The sequence below is a fragment of the Sycon ciliatum genome, chromosome 6 (genome assembly GCF_964019385.1).
Source record: "Sycon ciliatum chromosome 6, ocSycCili1.1, whole genome shotgun sequence".
Taxonomy (NCBI): domain Eukaryota; kingdom Metazoa; phylum Porifera; class Calcarea; order Leucosolenida; family Sycettidae; genus Sycon; species Sycon ciliatum.
Genome location: NC_088648.1, coordinates 20,738,439 through 20,761,324, shown reverse-complemented (window position 1 = coordinate 20,761,324; position 22,886 = coordinate 20,738,439). Strand labels below are relative to the sequence as shown.

Genomic DNA, 22,886 nt, shown 5'->3' with positions numbered 1-22,886 from the left:
CAAACGAAGGCTGCATACATCACTGAGCGGAGGGCTGTTTACCAGCGTAGACACACGTCCTTGCATAAAATGAGATGCGAACACATCTGGCGGCAACATGCCATCGGGGCCGTGGACCGACTCAAGTGGTAAGCTGTTCACGATTTACTGGTAGGTTTCGTAATTATTATGAAACCGGTGCCCAGTCGCTGACACTATCACCACTCAAGGTTTATGTGCTTCTATTGTGTTATCGGATGATTGCTGAACGTAAAGCTCGGAGTTGCAACCGACCACCCGAACTGCTGTGCTACAGAACTCTACCCCCACTAGCCCCCAGGCTGTTTTGAGCGGTGCAATCCAAGTACATGCACAGTAAAACCTCGTTTAAGCGACCACCCCACGGTGCAGGCAAATTAAAAAAAAGAGTAAATTATCGTATCCGTTCCCGAAGGGAACTCTTGGTGCAGGCAAAAGCGCTCGTTAAAGCCAGGTGGTCTTTAAAACCAGGTCGCGAAGTGTCTGTGTAGAACTGTCTGTGCATGGAATAACGGTCGTTAAGAGCAGGTGGTCGCTAAACGCAGAGGTCGCTTACACCAGGTTGTAGTGTACATGTACAGTCATGCTCAGTGCACTTACTGTGTAGAGATTTGCTCCGTGTCCCCGGGTGATCTACTACTTCTTGCTAAACACATGATGACGTTACATGCAATGTACTTGCTATATTGAACTCGGATACTGAACCAGCATAATTATAATAATCAAAATACATGAAGTTGGTTAGCAGCGTGAGTCAGAGTCGCTCATGGAGTTGTGCTAAACAGACGTTGAGAGCAAGTGTAGCTATTCACAACGCTGTCACCTCCAACAACTAGTCTAAGTTCGAATCATACATGTAGAAGAAATCACATGTAACCGAGTTATGATGCAACTATTCACGGCTGTAACAAGATCAGAGGGTGCGATAACAGGGCACAAAACTGACAGGCTACTGAGACATTCAACGACCTGAGACCTAGCTCTAACACATCTCCAGTGCTCAAACCCACAGCCTTCCAGCTTGGAAGGTTCACGGTTATTGTAGGACCGAAGAGGGGAAGGTGAGCGCAGCGAGAATGTGCACAAGCTAAGTCCCACAGCAACAAAGAATGCTGACCGTCACAGGACGATGATGAGACCAGCTAATAACATGACAATGCAATGCAGTTTAACTACAATTCGAAGCAGTAAAACAACACACCACCCCACTTGGGTGGGTCAGCAATATCAGAGATAAAGAAAGGGGAAGCTTTGGGAAAACGAATTGTACCAAAACGGACGCCAATATCTAACGGTACTCCTCATGCGTGACACTATTGTGGACCAGTTGACTACGATAACAAGTGGTTGCACACAAGTTTACTTCTTCGCAGTAGTATCGCATTCTTGTCTCCGAGGAAACTGTGGGCTGTGCTCAGCTGGCATTTCTAGCATCTGTGCGTTTCGTCAGACCCGACACCTGGTAAGAACCCCAGCAGGTGATCACACTCTGCTGTTCCCATAGGCACTCAGTGCGAACCACCCCCCCCCCCCCCACACACACACAGCTGTTACACTAAGCTTGGGCTCTGAAATGCACCTGCTCATCGTATGGCCGCTGCTATCAAGACGCCGAGTGACGGGGTGTTGCGGCTGCGTCTGCGAAGGATGCTACTGGGCTATGTTCCTGGTAAGAACTAATCGCTGGTTGTTAGTTCACAGGTTGATGCTTTGAAGATGAGCTATGATGTCCAACATGTAGGTGAATGTTGATGAAAATCGCAGGGACTAGACCTTTCGGAGTAACTCTGATTCTAGTTTTATATTGGCTGTCGTGGGAACTGCAGCATCTTTGAAAAGGGACGAATCTGTGCGACTATAGAAGGGTGGATTACGCAGATCGACTTTTGCCTTGTTTGATCCGGCACAAGGTACCCAAGTTCGTGTGCTGGGCACTCGAAAAAGACCTACACATGTCCTACTGAATACCAGAGCTGCCGAGGTAAGATGTTCTGGCTTGCCCCTAGACATCATTATTCCTTCTGTGTCTGTTGTGTGTGTGTGTGTGTGTGTGTGTGTGTGTGTGTGTGTGTGTGTGTGTGTGTGTGTGTGTGTGTGTGTGTGTGTGTGTGTGTGTGTGTGTGTGTGTGTGTGTGTGTGTGTGTGTGTGTGTGTGTGTGTGACCATTATGGTGCAGTGGTATGTGCAGTCGATTTCCAATCGAGAGGTTGCGGGTTCAATTCCCGACGATTATGGTCGCACACGTCTTTCTTCTCTTTCTCGGACTCTTCCTGAGTTTTCTTTCATTCTCCTGGGTGGTTACCAACAGCCAGTGTATGCCGGAGTATGTGGTGTGGTGTGTGTGTGTAGAAAAAATGGAAAAATGAAAAATCGGGATTCACTGGCCAGAAAAAGTCACTTCAAACAGCTGTGTGGGGGATACCAGGCTAAAAATAGTGGCGGTCAATACATCAGCCTTGCAAGCTGTTGAATGGTGTAATCCCAGCACAAGTTGCTATGTCTAACATAGCTGTTCGCTATCATCGCTTCCGCGATGTGCATGTCTGAGGTCTGAGGTCTGAGGTGTGTGCGCTTGGTTGTGTGTGCGTGTGTGTGCGCACTGGTGCGTGTGTGCGCTCGTGTGTGCGCGCGTGTGTGCGCGTGCTGGCGTGCTTGTTCGCATTTGCTTGCGTTCACTCGTGAATTGTAGCGTTGCACCAACTAGAGCGGGTGCACGTCACTATTTAGAGTGTATGCGTGAGGATGGACACAGTTGCCGTGAGTTAGCGTTGGGAATGTCGCACAAAGGACACTTTGATTATGTTGAGGCTAGGCGGAGGACTAACAATTAGTACTGAACTTGTAAGCTTGTGGTGCCAGAAGAATACACGAGCTTGCATTACCATGGATTCGGATAATTGTCACCAAACTGCTCCACTACAATATTGAAAGGCAAAGAATTTGTTCTTACTTGGTTGGACTCGGATGGAGAGCCAAGGATAATGGCTGGGCCTTTTTGTTTTCTTACTTGGTCATAATGATATTGGCAAGAACGGTATGCATTATAGTACCTACATGTGGCTCTCGGCTTAACTACCCTAGACATAATCAATTTTTAGTCGGTTCTGATACGGCTTTAACCCTTTGAGGTGCCACTGAACGCGTGAAAATACGCAATTGCAGTTCACTCCACCATTTCCACCATAACTTACGTTCTGTTTGCTTGATTTTGACAATCTTGGGCATTTTGAAACGCTTAATGTCCTATTGCTGGAGTCTGGGCGTAATACAATGTCATCTACAGCTCAGGAGTAGCCCTTTCCCAAAGATGCTCGCCACTTTTTTCGCAACTTTTGGTTGTTTTGGAAGGAATCGCAACTTTCGCAGCTTTCTTCATTTTCACGAACTACTTCGCAACTTTTCCGCAACCGTGAGCAGAGAAGCGCCTTGGAGGAGACGAAGTGTCCCTGATGCTCCCCTTCAACAAGAAGCGCTGAAACATTGCATTAAATCATCATGACACGTCCCCGTCTTGCAATCATTTGAACCGGCTCTGCCAACTGTGGATGGTTGTAGTGAGGTCACTGACAGTCTGTTTCCGAACACCGTGTCCTCCACCTTGTAACATGCTGCCGACCAACAACATGTACTTGACAAAACAAAGTTTATCCATGCACAAGTATATGTATGATGTGGCAGCACTGAGCAATGATGCTATGAAGTATTATGATAATATAATAATATGCACAAGAACTCGCTCATTTTGAGTTGCGATATCAGCAACTTTTGAGCATTTTCTGAAAAATATGGATGCGATTTCAGCAACTTTCACTTGTTTTGGCATGGTTGCGAAATATTTTGGCATCTTTGGGAAAGGGCTATTCAGGAGCACGTCCGATTTGCTCATGTGGATACGGACCGCGCCGTATTTCCGGTTCAAGATCGCGGGTGTGCAGTGCGGCGCGCTAGCGATATGCGAATGCATATCCCGTGCCCATCGAAAAGACTGAAATGTCAAATGACACGTGTTCAAAGGTGTCACCTCTGACCCAGCGCAAGCCGCATGCATGCAATTGTATTGTCAACTGCCAGACTGGTTTACTACTCTACGAGTCGAATCGGTACTGTCGAATCTGTACTCGTCAGCTGCTGAAGTACAAATTTTCGTTTGGAATTAACTTTCGCTATATTCGTTAGGGGGCACGAAATAACTAAAGTTTGTACCAAACTAAAGTTTTTTTTCTACGTTCGGGGTGACAGACCTCGACCAAAAACGAAACAAAACAAGCCTGCTCGTGGAGTGATGAAAGGAAAGATTTCGTGAACGAAAATTTGTACTTATACAGTAACGCTCACTGCTCTTGCCGTCTTGGAGCAGTTCGAGCACTCTTGGCGGGTTTTTTATTACTATTATTATTATTAAGCTTCCGTGGAGATAAAAATGTAATCAACGCAATAAATAGAGTAAGCTGCGCACTCAGTACAAACTTGTTTTCATGTAAATAAAGAAGCTTGTTCCTAAACGTTTTCGTCGCCATCTCATCAGAGGATTACTGGCAAATCAGCAATAGCTCTTAACTCAATATATATACGCACAATGCAAGTAATAATTTAGACCCTAACTAGCGCGATAAAATGAGAGCTGAAAGAAACATTACACCATTCAACGATATCAGGTGACAACAGATGCGATAAATTCACCACTAGAAAGTTACCATGCAACCACAAACGAGAACTACTGATCTAAATTCACAAATAATTTCAACGTAAACAAATTCTTTTTCTGCCTACACAAAATCGGCTTGGTGGAAAAATGTAGATAGACTCCAATACACGCAAATACCTTTGACTACGTGAACGAGACCAAACAGAAAAGCAATCATCAGCATAACTAGAACGACAATCACTATTCTGAACAAGATGGTTGGCAACAGAAGATTCATACACCCTAACAACGCTACTAGAACCAGTACATACTTTGGAACTACGTGACAATGAAACCGACCTGACATTCCTTGCCGCTACTGCCAATCCAGACGAGGCCGATGTAGATGTCAATACCAAAGGCACGTCCGTTACTGGCACTGCCTGCTGCGATGATGCTCCCTTTGACGTTCCAATGGCTGTTGATGTTGATGAGGAGGAGGAGGTCTTTATTTACATGAAAACAAGTTTTGCTTATGGTGTTTGTACTGAGTGCGCAGCTTACTCTATTTATTGCGTTGATTATTGTTTTCGTTGCGCTTGCCTTCCCCTCTTTGGTCTTTCCATAACCTTGAACCTTCCAAGTTGGAAGGCTGTCGGTTAGCGCTACGGAGATGTGTTAAAGTTAGGTGTCAGGACGTCGAATGTCTCAGTACTCTGTCAGTTTTGTGCCTAGTTATTGCACTTTCTGACTGTATATATAATCATGTTACAGTGATGGAGAGTTACTCTAAACTCGTATCCATATGTCCTTTTCTCTTTTACATTTATTTATGGCTCAACATCCGAGTTTCAAATTATTATTATTATTATTATTATTATTATTATTTTCAATTCATGAATGACATGGTGTCAACCAATATTATGAATGAGGGCTATCAGCCATGGAATAAAAGAACAAGAAGGCAAAAATGCACACGCAAAATATGGCAAGTTAAATGAAAAAGAAAATGAAATAAAAAGTAAATCAATCCAAAACCAAAATCAATTATAAAAATCAATCCAAATGCAGCTCTTTATAAAAATGCTTTGCTTCACGGAAACGTATTTCATTGCAAAGAGCTGCGCTTCGGTCCTCTGAGCTGTGCTGAGGAGCTCTAACAGAACGAAACAGTTGCTGTCCACAGATTTGAGTACTTATACGGTAACTAATTACTAAGTTTCGCACGTATCCGGAAGTCCGCAGCTGGCCACTAGTAGTAGCTGCAACGTCCACTAGGTCTAACTAGATTCTCTCGGCTGTGTATTCCTGCACTAGTAGCACGGCGGACGTTCGCACAAGATGAACCATGTGACCTGCGGAGCTCAAAGTTGTACCGTTTTCGCAGGAATTAAAAAATTATTTGGAACTCCAGGTGCTGCGTCCCCTTCTCTCGCGGGTTCCGCACGTTTGTGTTATAAATCAGAAACGCGGCGCTTGTGAACAGAGTGGCCGATGAACCACGAGCGCCTGCCTGGTTTGGGAGGCCCAGTCTCTTTTCTTTATTCAACCTAACTTTGTGATAGACAAAGGTTTCTTGCTTTGTACTGGGTTTCAGAAAGAAGTCAACGGAAGAGCCCAGATCTCTGTCAGTATGTCACTGAGTATTCGGGATGTAGTGTTGCGGCTTCTCTTGCTAGAATGCATAACAACGCTTCAGTCGGCTGGCCAACATGTGGGTGAGTATCCACTGGGAACATGCACTGGTGTATTGGATCAGAGAAAGGTGGGATTCATACTGTAGTGTACGGGGGAGGCTGTGCAATCAATCCGAAGCCTTGCCCGTACATACATGTAGGTATTAGAGAGGTTCCGCGCTACGTAAAGTTGAGCAACTTCACGTTAGTGGGCGGGAAAAACCCGTGAATTCGCGAGTTTGCACTCCACTTACGGAAAGTTGTCTACGGAGAGTACGTAGATAGGGCTCTGATAACGTAGCTGGTCCGTAAGTGGATTGGGGTACAAATTTATGTTTCTCTCCCCAGGTCGATCGGGTCGTACACTGCCGCGTTCGGAGTTGCCCAGGGTAGCTCAGTACGTGATTAGAAAACTTCGTATGGTCAAGAGTACATGAAAACTGTTTTCATGTTCTCTTGGTATGGTGGAACACACATGCGCATGCAGTTTAGTAAACACTAAGACTTTCCAAAGATTGACTCGTTTTTGCTAACTTAAAATTAGAATAATTACGTTATGTGGAACCTCTCTATTGATCAAAAAGAATCACGTACAAGTACCGTAAAGTCCGGAGCAAACGCCCACCCCATTTTTGCAAGATCTGCTGGCCTGTACACACTGACCCCATGCACTGTCACCCCTACTGTACGAAAGTGCATCTCACACCGTAGCGGGAAGAGCACTTTGCTACGGTAAACTATGTCCACTTTCCTGGTTTCAAAACCTCTTTGGGCACTAGCCACGAGCTAGCTCGTAGTGATTTTATAATGATGGTTGTTTTATTTCGCAAATCCGAACGGGTTTTCTTCCGAATAACAAGGTAGCGAAGAACAGAGTATTGAAGGAACCAAATACACTTCTGACGGTGTTTCAAGCCATCATTTAGAGATCACACAACGCCCAAAGGCAAGTGTTTTTCTTGGGCACTTCGGAGTTTTCAACAAGTTAGCAGCGACTTTGTAGGTGTAGCTTCTGTGACATACCCTGTTCGACTTGCAACTGCCATATTGGGACCAGTCAAGTCGTCGACTGACGCTTCATCAGAACAATTATTCCTGACAGCGCGACATCGTGGCACTGCACAAATTTCTACGGCATTACTGGTACCACATGGAGAACGAACTACCACAAAGAGGACACATTTATCGAATGAAAGGAAATCTCGACAGAAGTTATTTCTTTGCAGGAAGATGATGACAATCGCTTTTGCACAGAGTCCTGGTAGGACATAGGCAGTTTGTAGGCATTACAATCGTTCTCGTACGCATTCGACCTTCATGCCAGTTGTTTACAACTATATTGACCTGAAAAATACGAAAATAGTATGGACCCGCTGGGGTGGGCGTTTGCTGCGAAGTGGGCGTTTGCTCCGGACTTTACGGTACATGCACTACATGTTTTTTGGAAGGGTAATGATATTTTCAGCAAACCTGGAAGGGTCCTGGCGTTATATTTTTACTGTGGGCTTACAAGACACAGTATACATGCATGTAAAGGATTTCAAAAGAGTTAATGCAGCACGGACCAAAGCCAACACAGGGAAAGCCTCACTAACATACTAACAGGAGTGATGCCGATGAAGTTCAGACACGACGATTGAAATCGCACCATTTTTTGTATCACTGTCTTTGGTTATTTTCAGAACATTTCAACTGCAACTCCCCAACTGGTCTATACTACATCAGTGGTTTGGACTGGTCTACAAAGTACAACAGCACAACTGCAGCCGGACATAAGTGCAGGACAATATTGACAGACGTCAGCTTTGCCCTGATCAACTCCACCGACCTTAGCGGTACAAACAGGAATTGCTTGCTCGCTTTCCTTGCGCACATAGCCGCAGCGCATCCTGGAAACAGCGTATCAGCATGGTTGTATTCAAGTACTGGAAGAGACCGTCATTGCTATCCAGGACCAACATGCAGTAGCACCAACGTCACGATCTGCAAGTTCAACAAGCCTGAGGCCGCAGGTTGGTACTCTACTGGCACTAATACACAGTCATGTACATTGTTGTCGTATGAGTCGAATACAGTTCTAGTTTCTATGAGCCTGAAGATAAATTCCACGGTTCCGTGAGGCTCGGTTAGACCGAGTTTTCCGTAAAAATTCATAGTATCATAGTACCTATTCGCACTGCTGCATCCCTATTCCCATGGCACATTTCGACATGCATTACGTAAAAGTCTTGCGGACCCCGTAAGAAGGCCTCCTAGGCCTTGACGGATTATGCTAGCATAATTTTTCGCATAAAAAGTAAAAAAGTAAATTATCGTGTCCGTTCCCGAAGGGAACTCCCAACGGCCGCTAACACCTGGTAAACCCTAGAGGCAAATGCAGCGCCTAACGGTGGGGGTGAGTGGATAAGTTTCATAAACACTGGCACAAGTGCCGAGAACGACCCCATTAGCTGCATCCATGTACCCCTTGTGCCTGGCCACAAGTTCCCAGTTGACTGTGGGTAGCAGCACGGCTGGAAAAACCGCTCCCAGGCAGGACTAGAACCAGGTACCTTTCGTATCTCAATCATGGTCTTTGACCAACCCACTGTGCCTGCCTCGTTAATTCCTACCAAATCGAATAGTCGCATAATTCGAAGCAAATTGCATACGAATTGCATAAAATTGGAATAACCCGCCTGTTCGCATCAAATTCCATACCATGATAAGCCATGTTGCACGCCGCGTTGCCGCTAAGATTGGGCTACTAAATCGAAGTGCAGCAGTGCCTTTTTCTTGCCGTGTTCAGTTTTTCAGGTCCTTTGTATTGTCAGAATTTGACTATGCGTCTGCTGCCTATGCCCCTTTCTTATCGTCTTTTCAGGATAAGTGCCTAAATAGTTTGTTCAAACGTGCGGCTCGCCCGCAGCCCCTCGGACTCCCACTGCTCCCTTACTTGAATGCATGAACGCCCATACCCTCAGCATATACACCCACATGCCCATTCTTGTATTCATTTGGCACTGCCTGGACAAATTTTCAAGTACTCTGTTTGCAAACTTTTTCACCCATAGTCCCTCTTTCCGAACACGAGGAGGGAGCAGCAAGTTACTCATCAGTCCTGTGTCCCCCACTGCATCCTCAGCTAAGCGCATTAACCATGCTGGAGCTATCCAGTGGAACCAGCTCCCAGACACAGCACGCCTCGAAAGAAAGCGCTACACTCTCAAATCGCTAAGCCTGGCCTTTCTGTTAGATAGTACTGTCAACTAGGATGAGCTCATCTGCTTCAATGCCCCCCCCTCTCTCTCTCTCTCTCTATCTCTCTCTCTCTCTCTCTCTCTCTCTCTCTCTCTCTCTCTCTCTCTCTCTCTCTCTCTCTCTCTCTCTCTCTCTCTCTCTCTCTCTCTCTCTCTCTCACTCACTCACTCACTCCTTTCTTCCCGGTTGCCGTGCTTGTGACTATTTTTCCCCTGCTGCCGTGCTCATATTAGTTATCTAACTATCTTCTTCTCTGTTCTGTTCGTCCGCTCATTTTTTATATATTTTTCTTTTCTCTTATTATCAGTGGGACGATTGTCATTAGGCTTAGGCCCCGTTTTGGAACTCCACTCTAAATAAAGCCAAACAAACAAACAATACAGTTGTACATGACATGTTCTACAAGTACAAGTACAAGTAGATGGACCAGGAAGTCGTAGGTTTATGTCTCAGTGGATTGTTTCAGACATTATGCTCACTGCTGTTTAAGTTTTTTCTTCTACGCTTTGGCCTTGATCCAAGACGGCCTTCTTAAATCGACTTTTCTAACTTTCAAACTGGCATTATGGAGTAGTGTGAGCATTATAAGTGGCATTATATCCTCATATTATGAGCATTGCCTTTAGCATTATCGCAGCAAATAACAAGCATTACCCGCCCATGCCTAATGTCCAGTCCACTACAATCAGTGACGGTCGTAGCTAGGTCGGACGGTGCGTTGACCCCGTTGAACTTTTGCTACTACAGTACAATGCCCTCTACAAAAAAATTCCCCTGTTATTTTGCACAGAACCATCATATACATTAACAGCATATGTGAGCATAATGCGGCATATGCATAATATGATAACTTTTAGTATAAAAATAGCATAATTCTGCAATTTTTCAGCAACGCGAAAAGCATAATTTAACGAAAATATTAGCATAATCCGTCAACTCCTAAGGCCTCCAGTTTTTGGGGAATTCCCTATCGAAAAATAAAATAAAATTATGAGCACCCTCAAGGATCAAGGTGTAGATGTAGCTCCTGAATTGTGGGGCGGTGAGTACATGTATGTCAGACCCAGTGGGCTTTGAAGTAAGCTTCATAAAGATGAACTTTTACGACAAATATATTCTGGCACCCTATCCCTCGCTGATTCCTGGTATGTGGGCGTGTGTATGGTATGTTGATTCGGCAGTTATTTATTTATTTATTTCTGCACATCTGGAGCCAGTTTTCACCTGTTTCATCCTGATCTTTTCTGTGTTTTTTTGCACAACCAGTGCATTTGCAGATTTGAGTGCTTCTGTTGCAAATGGCTTCCATGGTATATTATGGTGCATGGTGTGTGTGTGTGTGTGTGTGTGTCAGCTAAATTGTTTGGCGGGTGCACTTGTGCAACATAGTGTCTGGGTTTGTTACCGTCAGGCTCGGCTGCTTGAAGGTATATTCCTTTAAATGTCACCTTTTGTTGGTTACATGGTTCCTCCTAGTAGTCTAAATATTTTCTTTTTTGCACACAGACGTTAGTATACATTCCTGTTTACCATTGGAAATTTGTCTGGCTAGATTAACTGTATGTTTTTGTGTTATTGCCTTCGAAATAGATAAGTGAACTGAGAACCAGTGATCACTGTCACATGCACAATCATACTACCATAGCCCGCCTGTTGTCTGTGTGACTGAATGAAAACATTGGTTCGAGATTGTTTTGTAACACTCTACCTTTAAAGACAAATTGTTTGCGCATTGTGCTACTAATTTCTAGATCTCACCAACAGCTGTCCAATTTTGCCTCCGATCACCAATGGCATTATCACGTATCCATCAGGACTTGTGTTCCCATCAGAGGCCTTCTACGCGTGCAACATCGGCTACCGACTTCACGGCCCTAGCCATCGTGCCAGTCGTTCACATTATGTGAAACAACCCGGCGACATACCCGTTCCAGCTACCTGGGATCCATCCTCAAGTCACACATGCAATGGTAAAGTATTTTCAAAGTTTGATATGTTCGCAGTGTAGCCAGATATAGTGGGATGGTCTCGGAGTATGATTAAGAAACAGAGGGTACCAGGCTCAAGTGCTGTTTGAATGCTGGTGCGTATTTCATCTTTGCCACGGGCCACAGTGAATTGAGAACTCGTCGCTTAGCAAGAGGGAAACACGGATGCAGTGAACGAGAATTTCAGCTTTTTATGGTCAAGATCTACTCATCTAGCTCAGTTCTGTATCTTCTCCCTGATGTCTGAGAGTGGTGGCGTTAACCACGGTTGAGGATACTGTGTCTGACTGGATCTCATGGGAACCGTGGAATGTCTTGGTCATCAGTCTTGGATTGATGGTCTTGTAACCTTTGACATTGAGGACTACACAAACACTGCGTTCATTAATGTGTGCCCTGTGATCATGTGAAGATGTGATGGATGTGTAACTGTGCATTTGAGAAGTATTGTGTATATGTTTCTTGTTTGTCGTCCCTCGAAATGCAGTAAACAATTGTCATGCTCCACGTTTGCCCGATGGACAGGTTCTCGGTACTTCCCCTTATTACATGGCCAAGTGCGATGTAGGTTTCAAGTTAGTTGGGAATGCACAGATCACCTGCATCTCGGATACGGAAACAACGCCGAAGCCAGCTTGTCAGCGTGAGTTTGTTTCGCCGAATCCCTTTAAAGCTATTCGGTCATGAGAAACCCCAGTCATTAGCGCTTTGATCAGCAAATTCCCTTCAATCTCTCAAGGTTATTGCATATCTGGCCCACTCGACTGCACCAAGGCGCCAAAGAGGCCTAATCGGGATGGAATTCTTTCTGAGATTCATTTGCAGATTGAGCAATGATGTCATTTTGTCTTAGTAGATAGTGCCTGCGAGAGACTTCACCAACAACAGTTGTGGCTTCTCCCTACGAGGCTCTGTAATTGGCATGGCATTATGCTACCTATTGGACGGGTATTGCGCCAAGAACCCTAATGACTAGAGTTGCATGCCTGCTGACATTAAAAGTGATGCCACGTACAAAGCAACTGACCGTTCGAATGGCATTGTGGCTATGCTTGTGATTTGCCCAAATTATTTAATTCATGTATTACCTCATGAACCTTCCCGAGGCGAAGTGCACAAATGTTCAATGTCTGCTGCAGAATATGGTCAAACGCACTGATGGTCGTGTTGCCTCTTTGTTTTCTCACACGTATTACCTGTATAGCACAGGAGTGTAGTCAAATTATCCTGACTTGGTTTTAAATCCACTTTGCAATTTTGCAGCCATTCGGTGTCCTGCTCCAAGCATCCCTCACAGCGCCGGCCTAATGGATAATTACTCTGATATTGGACAGCAAGTTGAAGTGAACTGCTCACGTGGCTACCGACTGGTGGGCAACAGTACGGTGGAGTGTACGCGTTTCGGCGGGTGGACAAGTCTACCGACGTGTGAAGGTGAGTGCAGGTGAACTTATCAGGAAATCTTCGGGGATTTCCCCGAGAGGGTGAGCCTTTTGCTCCACCATTATCCCCTGGTCATTGCGCCGTTTATTCAATGCCGCTCTGACACAATGAATCTATGCAATCTAGTGGATACAGTAAAAGGAAAAGTGAGGAGAAAGAATATGGCAAAAATGAATTATTGTTTGAATAGCACCTCCCCTCCCCCCCTTCTTCATTCGCCCAACCTGTATCTTTGGAAATGAATCAACGCCAATGCCAACCTGCCATTGTGAATTGGTTTGACGAATCCAAAGGTAAAGTTTTCTAATTTTCCGCAAACTCCAACGCAGCCACTTACACAATATAATTATACTGTCATTTAGGAAACTTCACTTTTCACAACTCCAAACTCCAAAAACAGTCTCTTCACTGCGATTCAAATTCAAAATTACATTCCACCAAATTTTCGGGCCTGTCCCATCATCAGGTTCAGTACCGGTACCCTGATGATGGGACAGGCCCGAAAATTTTGTGAAATGTAATTTTGGATTTTAATTGCAGTGAAGAGACCGTTTTGGAGTTTGGAGTTGTGAAGTGATGTTTCCTGAATCCAAAGGTCTTCAGTTTTGTGATACCCTAATCTTCTGTTTTTTTGCATTTTGAGGTCGAAGTTCCCATCCCTGACTTCTGAGTAGTCCACATTGGCCTTTTTCGATGCCAGCAAGATACAGGGCTAGAGACGTCCTCGGAGTAGGAGTCCTTCTCAGTTGCATTGCAAATTGAGTCATGAAGCCATTTTGTCTTATTTCGGAGTGCCCGCGAGAAACTTAAAAATTTCACGGTTCTATTTGGCACTTCTCTACTTAGCTATATATACAGTTGTCATAGCATTAGGGCTTTTGTGAACAGGTAACACATGGAAAATGGTAAGAATAGATTGACATGCGTGCTCAAACGTATCATCTGTTCAAAAAGCCCTAATGCTATGACAACTGTAGATAGCCAAACGCAACCGGATGGGGGAAACGCTCGGATTGTTTCTATTCGTGTACTTCAAAATAACGAAAGAGTTATGAAAGTAGCAGACCTTCTGAGGCGATGTGCGCAAATGCACAATATGGCCAAACGCACTGAAGGTCTTGTTGACAAATGCATTCGCACAGTAGATCACCTGGAAACCAGTAAAGAGAAAGTGTACCGGGATGAGCTTAATTTGCCAACATAGTATCTTAAAGGTAAGGCCCCTGCCTGGTTCGTGTCATGGTGGCAAGAGTCATTTTTTCTTCAGACTTTTCCCTTTTTCATTCCCTCAATTCGTGAATACCTTTAAAAGGTGTTGGGCAAATTCCGAAAACGAATCCTGACTTGGATTTAAATTCCCTTTGTCCTATTCTACAGCCATTAGGTGTCCAGCTCCAAGCATCCCTCACAGCGCAGGTCTAATTGATAAATACTCTGATATTGGACAGCGAGTTGACCTGAACTGCTCACATGGCTACCGACTGGTAGGCAACAGTACGGTGGAGTGCGAGGGTTCTGGCGGGTGGACAAGCCTCCCGACGTGCGAAAGTGAGTGCGGAAGGAATATTCCGGAGAGCTTTTCAAATTGCCTGAGAAGGCGAGCACTCGTGCCCCACCATTAACCTCTGGTCACGGCCTTTATTGAATTTCACTTCAACACATTGTTTCAATGCACCTTAATCTAGTGGATACAGAGAAAGGAAAACTGGCGAGATAGATTCAAGTGGCAAGCGATGAATTATTGTTTGATTAGTACCCCTCTACCCCCCCCCCCACCCATATTCCATATTCCTTTCGAGAGACTTCAAAATGCTTTATGTGGCACTTCTCCCCTTGACCAACTGCAATTGCCATAGCGTCATGGCTTTTTGAATAGGCAACGCGCCAAAAATTCTAATAAGTGAAATATTACTTCAGTATGCGTGCTCAAATCAGCTACAACGCAACCAATAATTCGCCTGGAACTCGACCTTGATGGCTTGTCTTACGATCGTAAGCGCACAGATTATTTTATTCGTGCACTATGAAGTATGAAAGAGTCATGCAATTTTCAGTCCTTCTGAAGCGATGTGGGGAAATGCTCAGTCTCTGATGCACAGTATGGCCAAAAGCACAGAAGGTCTTGTTGCCAAATGTGTTCGCATTATATATCACCTGCAAAGCGGTAAAGAGCAAGTGCACAGGAATAAGCTGAAATTTCCCAAAACCTTTTTAAGATCAAATGAGAATTTTTATTCGGCAGGCAAAGCGCGATCTCCCACGTAGGGAACGACACACAATCACCTTTAAAGGGGTTGACAGTTTTGAAAAAGAATCCTAACTTTGATTTAAATCCCCTTTGTCCTCTTCTACAGCCATTAGGTGTCCAGCTCCAAGCATCCCTCACAGCTCTGACCTAATTGATAAATACTCTGATATTGGACAGCGAGTTGATGTGAACTGCTCACATGGGTACCGACTGGTGGGCAACAGTACGGTGGAGTGTATGCGTTTCGGCTGGTGGACAAGACTACCGACGTGCGAAAGTGAGCGTATAATAATAATAATGATAATAATATGAAACTCGGATGTTGAGCCATAAATAAATGTAGAAGAGAAAAGGACATATGGATACGAGTTAAGAGTAACTCTCCATCACTGTAACATGATACTTTATACAGTCAGAAAGTGCAATAACTAGGCACAAAACTGACAGAGTACTGAAACATTCGACGTCCTGACACCTAGCTTCAACACATCTCCGTAGCGCTAACCGACAGCCTTCCAACTTGGAAGGTTCAAGGTTATGGAAAGACCAAAGAGGGGAAGGCAAGCGCAATTGTACAATTCGTTTTCGCAAAGCTTCCCTTTCTTTACTTATCTTTGATATTTATGACCCACCCAAGTTGGGTGGTGTGCTGCTTTGCTGCTTCGAATTGTAGTTAGACCGCTTTGTCAAATATCGTACTGGTCTCGTCATCGTCCAGTAACAATCGACATTCTTTGTTCCGTTGGGACTGTAGCTTTTGCTCGTTTTCGTTGCGCTTGCCTTCCCCTCTTTGGTCTTTCCATAACCTTGAACCTTCCAAGTTGGAAGGCTGTCGGTTAGCGCTACGGAGATGTGTTGAAGCTAGGTGTCAGGACGTCGAATGTTTCAGTACTCTGTCAGTTTTGTGCCTAGTTATTGCACTTTCTGACTGTATAAAGTATCATGTTACAGTGATGGAGAGTTACTCTTAACTCGTATCCATATGTCCTTTTCTCTTCTACAATGATAATAATAATAATAATAACAGGAGGCTATCCAAGGTTCGGTTAAAATTCTAAGAACTGTCCTTAACATGTAGATGCACATCTGCTGCGTTTTCATGTTCAATAGCCAAGATACTTGAATAACGACTGATACAGATAATCCTTTGTTACTCCCTTCATTGGTTGATGTCCTTTGCCTGTCGCTGCAAATTCTTTATTTTTGATTTGATGTTGGAGTTCGGATTGAGTTTCTTTCCTTTCTTCCTCTTCCTTCCCCTATTTCTTGTCCCTTTGGTTTTTAACTTTTTTTATTTTTCACTTTCTTTTTGCTGTCCCACCCATGGAAATATTTCCCGGTGGGTCTGGCTTATCGCCTTCGAAAGAAGTGAATATTAAAAGGAGACATAATACTAATAGTAATAACAATGATACGAAATAGTGCTTGCGACTTCGGCGATGATTTTTTAGGAATGGATTTGCTTCCGCACTGGAGCTCGCGCTATTTCCCCGACTTGACTTGACATTTGACTGACTCACGAGTGCCATCCTGAGCACACAATAAGTCCATCGAACCTTCGACTCGGCAAACCTGCAAGAAAGCACCACTCCCTGCTCAATACACAGTGTTGCGGGGAATTCACCCCTCATCAGTTGAGCTTGAGTAGGCTGAGGAAGATTGTGCCTGAAGAGCACCACTTATATAGTGCTCTCCAGGCACAAACATCACAAGGGATACAAACTTACAGAGACGCTCCGTTTACAGCGCGCCAAACACCTCGTGAACACCAGATAGCAGCGTGAGTCAGTGTATTGAGCAGGGAGTGGTGCTTTCTTGCAGGTTTGCCGAGTCGAAGGTTCGATGGACTTCTCCTGTGCTCCGGGTGGCAGTCGTGAGTCATTAAAATATCAAGTCAAGTCGGCGAAATAGCGCGAGCTCCAGTGTGGGAGCAAACCCATTCCTAATAATAATGATAATAATAATTATATACACAGCTCGCATCTTCCCTGAACCTATTAGACAGGAGCAGAGTCGACGCATCTGTCAACAGTGTCAAGCCAAGTTAGTCTATCTGCTGCAGCTTGGAGAGCGCTCTCCTCGGAGAGATCCGCTGCCTTCAGGTCGTGCCGAATCGTATCTATCCACCGCAATGGTGGACGGCCACGGGTTTTTTTATGAATGGTTTCTATTCTTACTTCGCATATTCAAACAGGATGACGACCCAATAAAATGATGGCGAAAGCTTAGCCTAGAAGTAGCAGTGGAAGAGGATAGTACAAGATTAGGATACTAACAATTGAGAGTAAACGGTGGGGGGGGGGGGGGGGAGAGTACGATGTGTCTGTAATACTACGTGAGGATTACTGAACTGTACGGAGAGGGAGAGCAGAGTGATCAGCAGTAGCTCGAACTACTCCCTACAGGCGTATGGCACACATGCATGCTTAAACTCAGGTAGCCGGGTAATTGTGCGCACCTCACCGTGTGCAGGTGGAATATTGCGGAAAGCTTAGGAAATTTCCTGAGAGGACGATCACTCTTGCTCCACAATTAAGTTGACCCCTGGTGATGGCGTTTATTGTATTTCCATTCTATCTAATCTTTCTTGTACGATATTCTGGTGGATAAGCGATGAGAAAGATTGAAACGGTGAATGATGATTTGCCTGTCGAGGGAGGCTTGTGGCAGTCCCAACACCACTGGAAAACCATCTGCTCCCAATTTCTAAGGAGAAAATTGACCTGGTGAATCCTCTGCTCACGCCATGATGAATTCCTAAACGGACCGTTCGTTGTCTGATGATTGGTTCAGCCATGAAACCCTGAGTCACAACGGAATTTGCACAACGTTTTCATTGTGTGCCTTTGTGTAAACGGACCGCGTTACCTTTCAAATAGATGTAGGCATGAAACTGGAGTCGGAGCAATAAACCATATTTGCACATACGAATATAGGTTTTTTGAACACTGAAATTCATAATAATAGTTATAAACTCGGATGTTGAGCTAATAATAAATGTAGAAAGGAAAAGGAAATATAGATACGAGCTGAGAGTAACTCTCCATCACTGTAACCAGATACTATATACAGTCAGAAAGTGCAACAACTAGGCACAAAACTGACAGAGTACTGAGACATTAGACGTCCTGACACCTAGCTTCAACACATCTCCGTAGCGATAACCGACAGCCTTCCAACTTGGAAGGTTCAAGGTTATGGAAAGACCAAAGAGGGGAAGGCAAGCGCAACGAAAATGAGCACAAGCTACAGTCCCAACGGAACAAAGAATGTCGATTGTAACTGGACTATGACGAGACCAGTAGGATATTTGACAAAGCGGTCTAACTACAATTCGAAGCAGCAAAGCAGCACACCACTCAACTTGGGTGGGTCATAAATATCGAAGATATCTCAGTACTCTGTCAGTTTTGTGCCTAGTTATTGCACTTTCTGACTGTATAATTATAGTATCTGGTTACAGTGATGGAGAGTTACTCTTAACTCGTATCCATTTTCCTTTTCCTTTCTACAATAATAATTATGTTATGTTAAATGTCCTACTGGCTGTCGACTTTTTCATTGCCGTCCCCGTACTATCCGTATGCATATGCTCAGAAATACATATACACTGTCAAGCACCTGCGCAACCAGAGAATGGATACCTCTTGCTGGACGGACTGGATGTTCACAGTGCATTCAACATCACGTGCAAAGAGGGATACCGAAGCACGCAGGCAGAGCCGTCGAAGTGCATGCCGAGTGGAAGCTGGTCCAACCCCCCGGGGAAGTGTGAAGGTAATATTCCTACCAAACCACGAGTGCGTGATTGACCACTGTAATTGCCAATTGTTGGGTATTGGGTATGGGGTATTTTCTGTACAGTTTCCTCTCTACTTTGGGCCTGTCTCTATGCAAAAAAGAGTACATCTTTGCGGAACTGTTGGCTCAGAAGGATCTTCAGAGGCTGCAGTAAGAGTTAAAAAAAATCATGCCACGTCCTCATGTTGTCAGGTAAACACTAAATGCAGTGGAAACAATAGACACACGCGGATTGGTTGGCCTTTGAACTTGCATGATGTATTCTATTACACATGGTATCGTACGCATTGCTCATGCGGGCGCATCGGCTGTAAACCGATTCTATATTTCACCACATAATAATTCAATCAACAGACCACATGTCATCCTTTTTTTGTATTTCGTGGATGTATGTTGTCCGCTATTCCATGTGACGTCACAGAGGCCAAGTGCAGGAAGCAGGAAGCACCTCCGAATGGCGAGATCATTGGCTACATTCCACTTGCCGGTCGGGAGGTTTTTTACTACTGCAATGATGACTACGAACTGGAGGGCTCGCGAACACAGAAGTGTAAGATGGACGGCAATTGGACTGGATTAGCACCGGCTTGTGTGAAGAAGGCGACTGGTGAGATGCTTACTGTTAAGAGGCTATAATTATACATGTATAAGTGCAATAAAGAGTATAATAGATGCAGACATGGCCAGATAACAACGAGTTAATGGAATTTTAAAGGATTTTTTATATTATTCAAAATCGATTTTCGTGTTCCGCTCTTCAGTGAATATAACTTTTTTATTTTTTTATTTTTTTCTGAAAGTGCACATGCCTACAACTGTGGTAATTATACTGGTTTTGCCTGTGTCGTGGGTTCCCAATAATCCCATCTCCACGTTGTCTTCTCTCCTCTTGCCATAAACTCGCATGGTGCGCAAGCTCATGGTACCGCAGAGACCAGTCCACAGGTCGGAATTGTTGGCCTGCCTCACCAGCACAGGTTCCTTCTTGGAGCCCCTACTCTTCCCATTGTTGTGTTGGCCTGCTACTTCTCTCCACTCTTCTTACGAGTAGCTTGTGTCTTCGGTAAAAACAACATGGGTGAGCAACCACCGAGTGTGAGTAACGCACTCTGTAGTTGCTCAGTTTGCCCACCTTAACCAAGAACAGCTGCCGTAGAAGGAGAACAAAGGACTAAAATTGAAAAAGGAAGACTCTCTGTCGTCGTTTTCATAAAATCCACGTTGGAAAGCTGTTGTCTTGTACATTCGGGCTGTGATGGAGCTCCACACGAGGTCGTTTATTTGCAGTACCACTCATCAGTATTGTGCTATCTGCTGTAAGTTCTGACTTGCGAATATCGTGGCTATGTTAGTGTTGGACTGTTCTATCAGCACTAAACTCTGAGTTGCATATAGTCCCGAGTGGGTTCCTGTCCTGTTGGATAGTGTCAATACCCGACAAATATCCGTGTGCAAAATCAGTATTTTTTTTTCGCTTTCCAAATGTTTCACAGAATGTATCCCTGATCGATGCGCGTAGATTTGTTTGAACTCTACTAAACGAGCACTCTTCTTTGTGTGTATTTTTTGCTTCACTCTACAGAGGAGCAGGTCAGTTGGGTATCCCAGCCCGCCAGTCTATCCGTCATAGTCGTGATGGTGGTCATGGTACTGGTCGCCTTGCTTCTACCGCTTTGCTTCATACTCTCTCGCAATAGGTCTCGTAGCCAAGACATGCTGGACTCTGGCCAAACAAACGCCAAGGAAGAGCCGGACGTGCCTGGAGAGCAATATGCGCAACCCACGGATATGATGTCCAATTTATCAAGCAAGCGTAAGGACCGCCCTATCGTATCATCGGACTCGGTACCTCGCAACAACTGCATTAGTGCCGGCGCGAGTAGCCTCTCAGACCAGAGTCGACCGAGCGGAATCGTGCCCAGCACACCCATTGGCAGGCACCTGGGCAGTATGGAGAATCTGGTCAGCGACGATGGCCAAGATGAGCATATGTACGCTGATCCGCATTTGAACGACGATCTCGATGACATCATGAAGACTCTGGCGGTATCCGATTGCATTATGCCACCCGTAGCCGCACCTCGCCAGCAGTCGGAAGCAACAGCCAAGAGCAATGCACCTCCTGAGGCAGAGAATTCACATGCTGATGATTACGAAAAGTATGATGTGGACCAGGAAACGATGACAACAATGCCAACAGGTGGACAAGCAGATGACGGCGTGCCTCACGCAGCCGTGCGGAAGAGAGACAGCGTCAGTGCTCCTAGCAAGCCGCAGCGCATCTCGTCGTACACACCTACCGTACTGCAACCCTGCCCGAACGTCAGCGCAGCTACTGCTGCTACGACAGCTGTGCGGGTGCAGTCCTACACTATGGTCGACTTGAAGAAGAAAACGCCACGCGACGAAACGAACAAGAAGAAGACAACCAATTCGCCGATGGCTCTTACACCGACTGTGAAGACCAACTCCGCCGATACTGGAATAAGTCACGGAGGCTCTGCAGCGAAAGATGGCGTTTATGTGAATATGAAGGTTTAATTAAGAGTCCTTGCGCAGGGAGACGGACCAAACTCCCTCTCTTCTTTCTTTACTGAATATCACACAACCATCAGATGCTGCACAGCCGGGGCCTCGATCGACTTTAGTGGCTTGTTTTGTTTTTGGAATATCAGAAGGTAAAGATGAAAGTGATTTCCTGGTTGGCTACGTGACAAGAAGCAGAACAAGAATAGCGATGAAGTTTACGCTCGTCGCTTCAATCTGCCGTCACTGATCCAGCTGGGGTGGAGCATGGCTTTGCACAACACTTCTCTTTGTCTGTTTGCAATTTCACAAAGCCTAAACGTATACTGACATGGGCATCTGCAGGCGCATTTTTCATTTACTTTACTTATGTGCAGGCGCACCCCATAATTTGTATTTTTTATCCCCCAAAGGCTTTCGCCTATCGAGCGGGTTCCCAAACTTTCCATGATACCAAATCTGAAAAAGAAGTGATGAGCAATAGGTGTTATAGCCGGCCTGATGGCAGCATGGAATTTCCCACCCAAGGCCCAGGCTCTTTGTATTTGAAGCATGCACTTTCTGATTGTTTTCTAATTCTATCCAGCTAGAATAACTGCCCCGTTTCTGTCACCAAGTTCGTATTGAATATGTCGGTCAGCCTCCTTTGACATAATTATACGATTGCAGTCCTATGGTGGTCTGTGTCTTCTGTCGTTTCTTTCTATCGAGTTTCGTAATTTGCTGTGCATTTCCTTCTCTCAATTTGCTGTGTCCTGCGGCTAGCAGCATGAGCCACCATTTTCTTCGCCTGCGCTAAGTGAATGCTTCAAGTATCACATCCATGCACATCAATCTTGTTTGCCTTCCTTGTTACGCCAAATATCTAGCAGTCATTCATGCATACATTATGCACATGTACATGTAGGTAAGCACATATCAATAATGCATAAGTACATTATCATTCATACATAAGTACATATCTCACATTCAATCATGAATAAGTCCGGACATACCATTCATTCATGCATAAGTCCGGACATACCATTCATTCATAAGTAAACATTCCTCATCCATCAGCATACATCATTGGTGCTGACCGCTTTAATGAGCTTCCCGAATCCCTTTGCACAAATCATATCCCCAATTCATTTCGCCAGGAACTTCACAAATTCATTCACCTTGGGCACCCTGTAAGAAGACCTTAGGGTCTGTTGGGAATGCCCAGGTAAAATAATAAAATAAAATACAATCATCCAATCATAAGTATACATGCTTTTTTTTAAACTACACATCCTCATTTATTCGTACACAGCCTTCATTCACAAGTATTAGAACGAGGT

At 44.8% G+C, this 22,886-nt stretch overlaps 1 protein-coding gene across 4 annotated transcripts; it reads left to right on the top strand.

Moving 5' to 3' along the window:
* The first annotated feature begins 1,685 nt into the window (after positions 1–1,685).
* On the top strand, positions 1,686–22,803 carry LOC135819621 (complement component receptor 1-like protein). Of its 4 annotated transcripts, XM_065332862.1 has the most exons (12): positions 1,686–1,755; positions 1,845–1,999; positions 6,240–6,360; positions 8,001–8,330; positions 11,310–11,528; positions 12,034–12,189; positions 12,810–12,980; positions 14,367–14,537; positions 15,344–15,514; positions 18,835–19,014; positions 19,460–19,645; positions 20,621–22,803. In XM_065332862.1, exons 3-12 carry the CDS (start codon positions 6,276–6,278, stop codon positions 21,577–21,579), a joined length of 2,628 nt encoding a protein of 875 aa, XP_065188934.1. In that variant the 5' UTR covers positions 1,686–1,755; positions 1,845–1,999; positions 6,240–6,275; the 3' UTR covers positions 21,580–22,803. The 4 variants fall into 4 exon arrangements, with proteins under 4 accessions (XP_065188934.1, XP_065188933.1, XP_065188935.1 ...); XM_065332861.1 differs by having other exon boundaries at positions 1,707–1,999; XM_065332863.1 differs by lacking the exon at positions 15,344–15,514 and having other exon boundaries at positions 1,707–1,999.
* The last annotated feature ends 83 nt before the right edge of the window (positions 22,804–22,886 follow it).

Coding starts and splice junctions, on each gene's coding strand:
- LOC135819621 (XM_065332862.1), top strand. CDS start 6,276: ATGTCACTGAGTATTCGGGATGTAGTGTTGCGGCTTCTCTTGCTAGAA. Junction 8,331..11,309: donor CAACAAGCCTGAGGCCGCAG/GTTGGTACTCTA, acceptor ACTAATTTCTAG/ATCTCACCAACAGCTGTCCA. Junction 12,981..14,366: donor AAGTCTACCGACGTGTGAAG/GTGAGTGCAGGT, acceptor CCTATTCTACAG/CCATTAGGTGTCCAGCTCCA.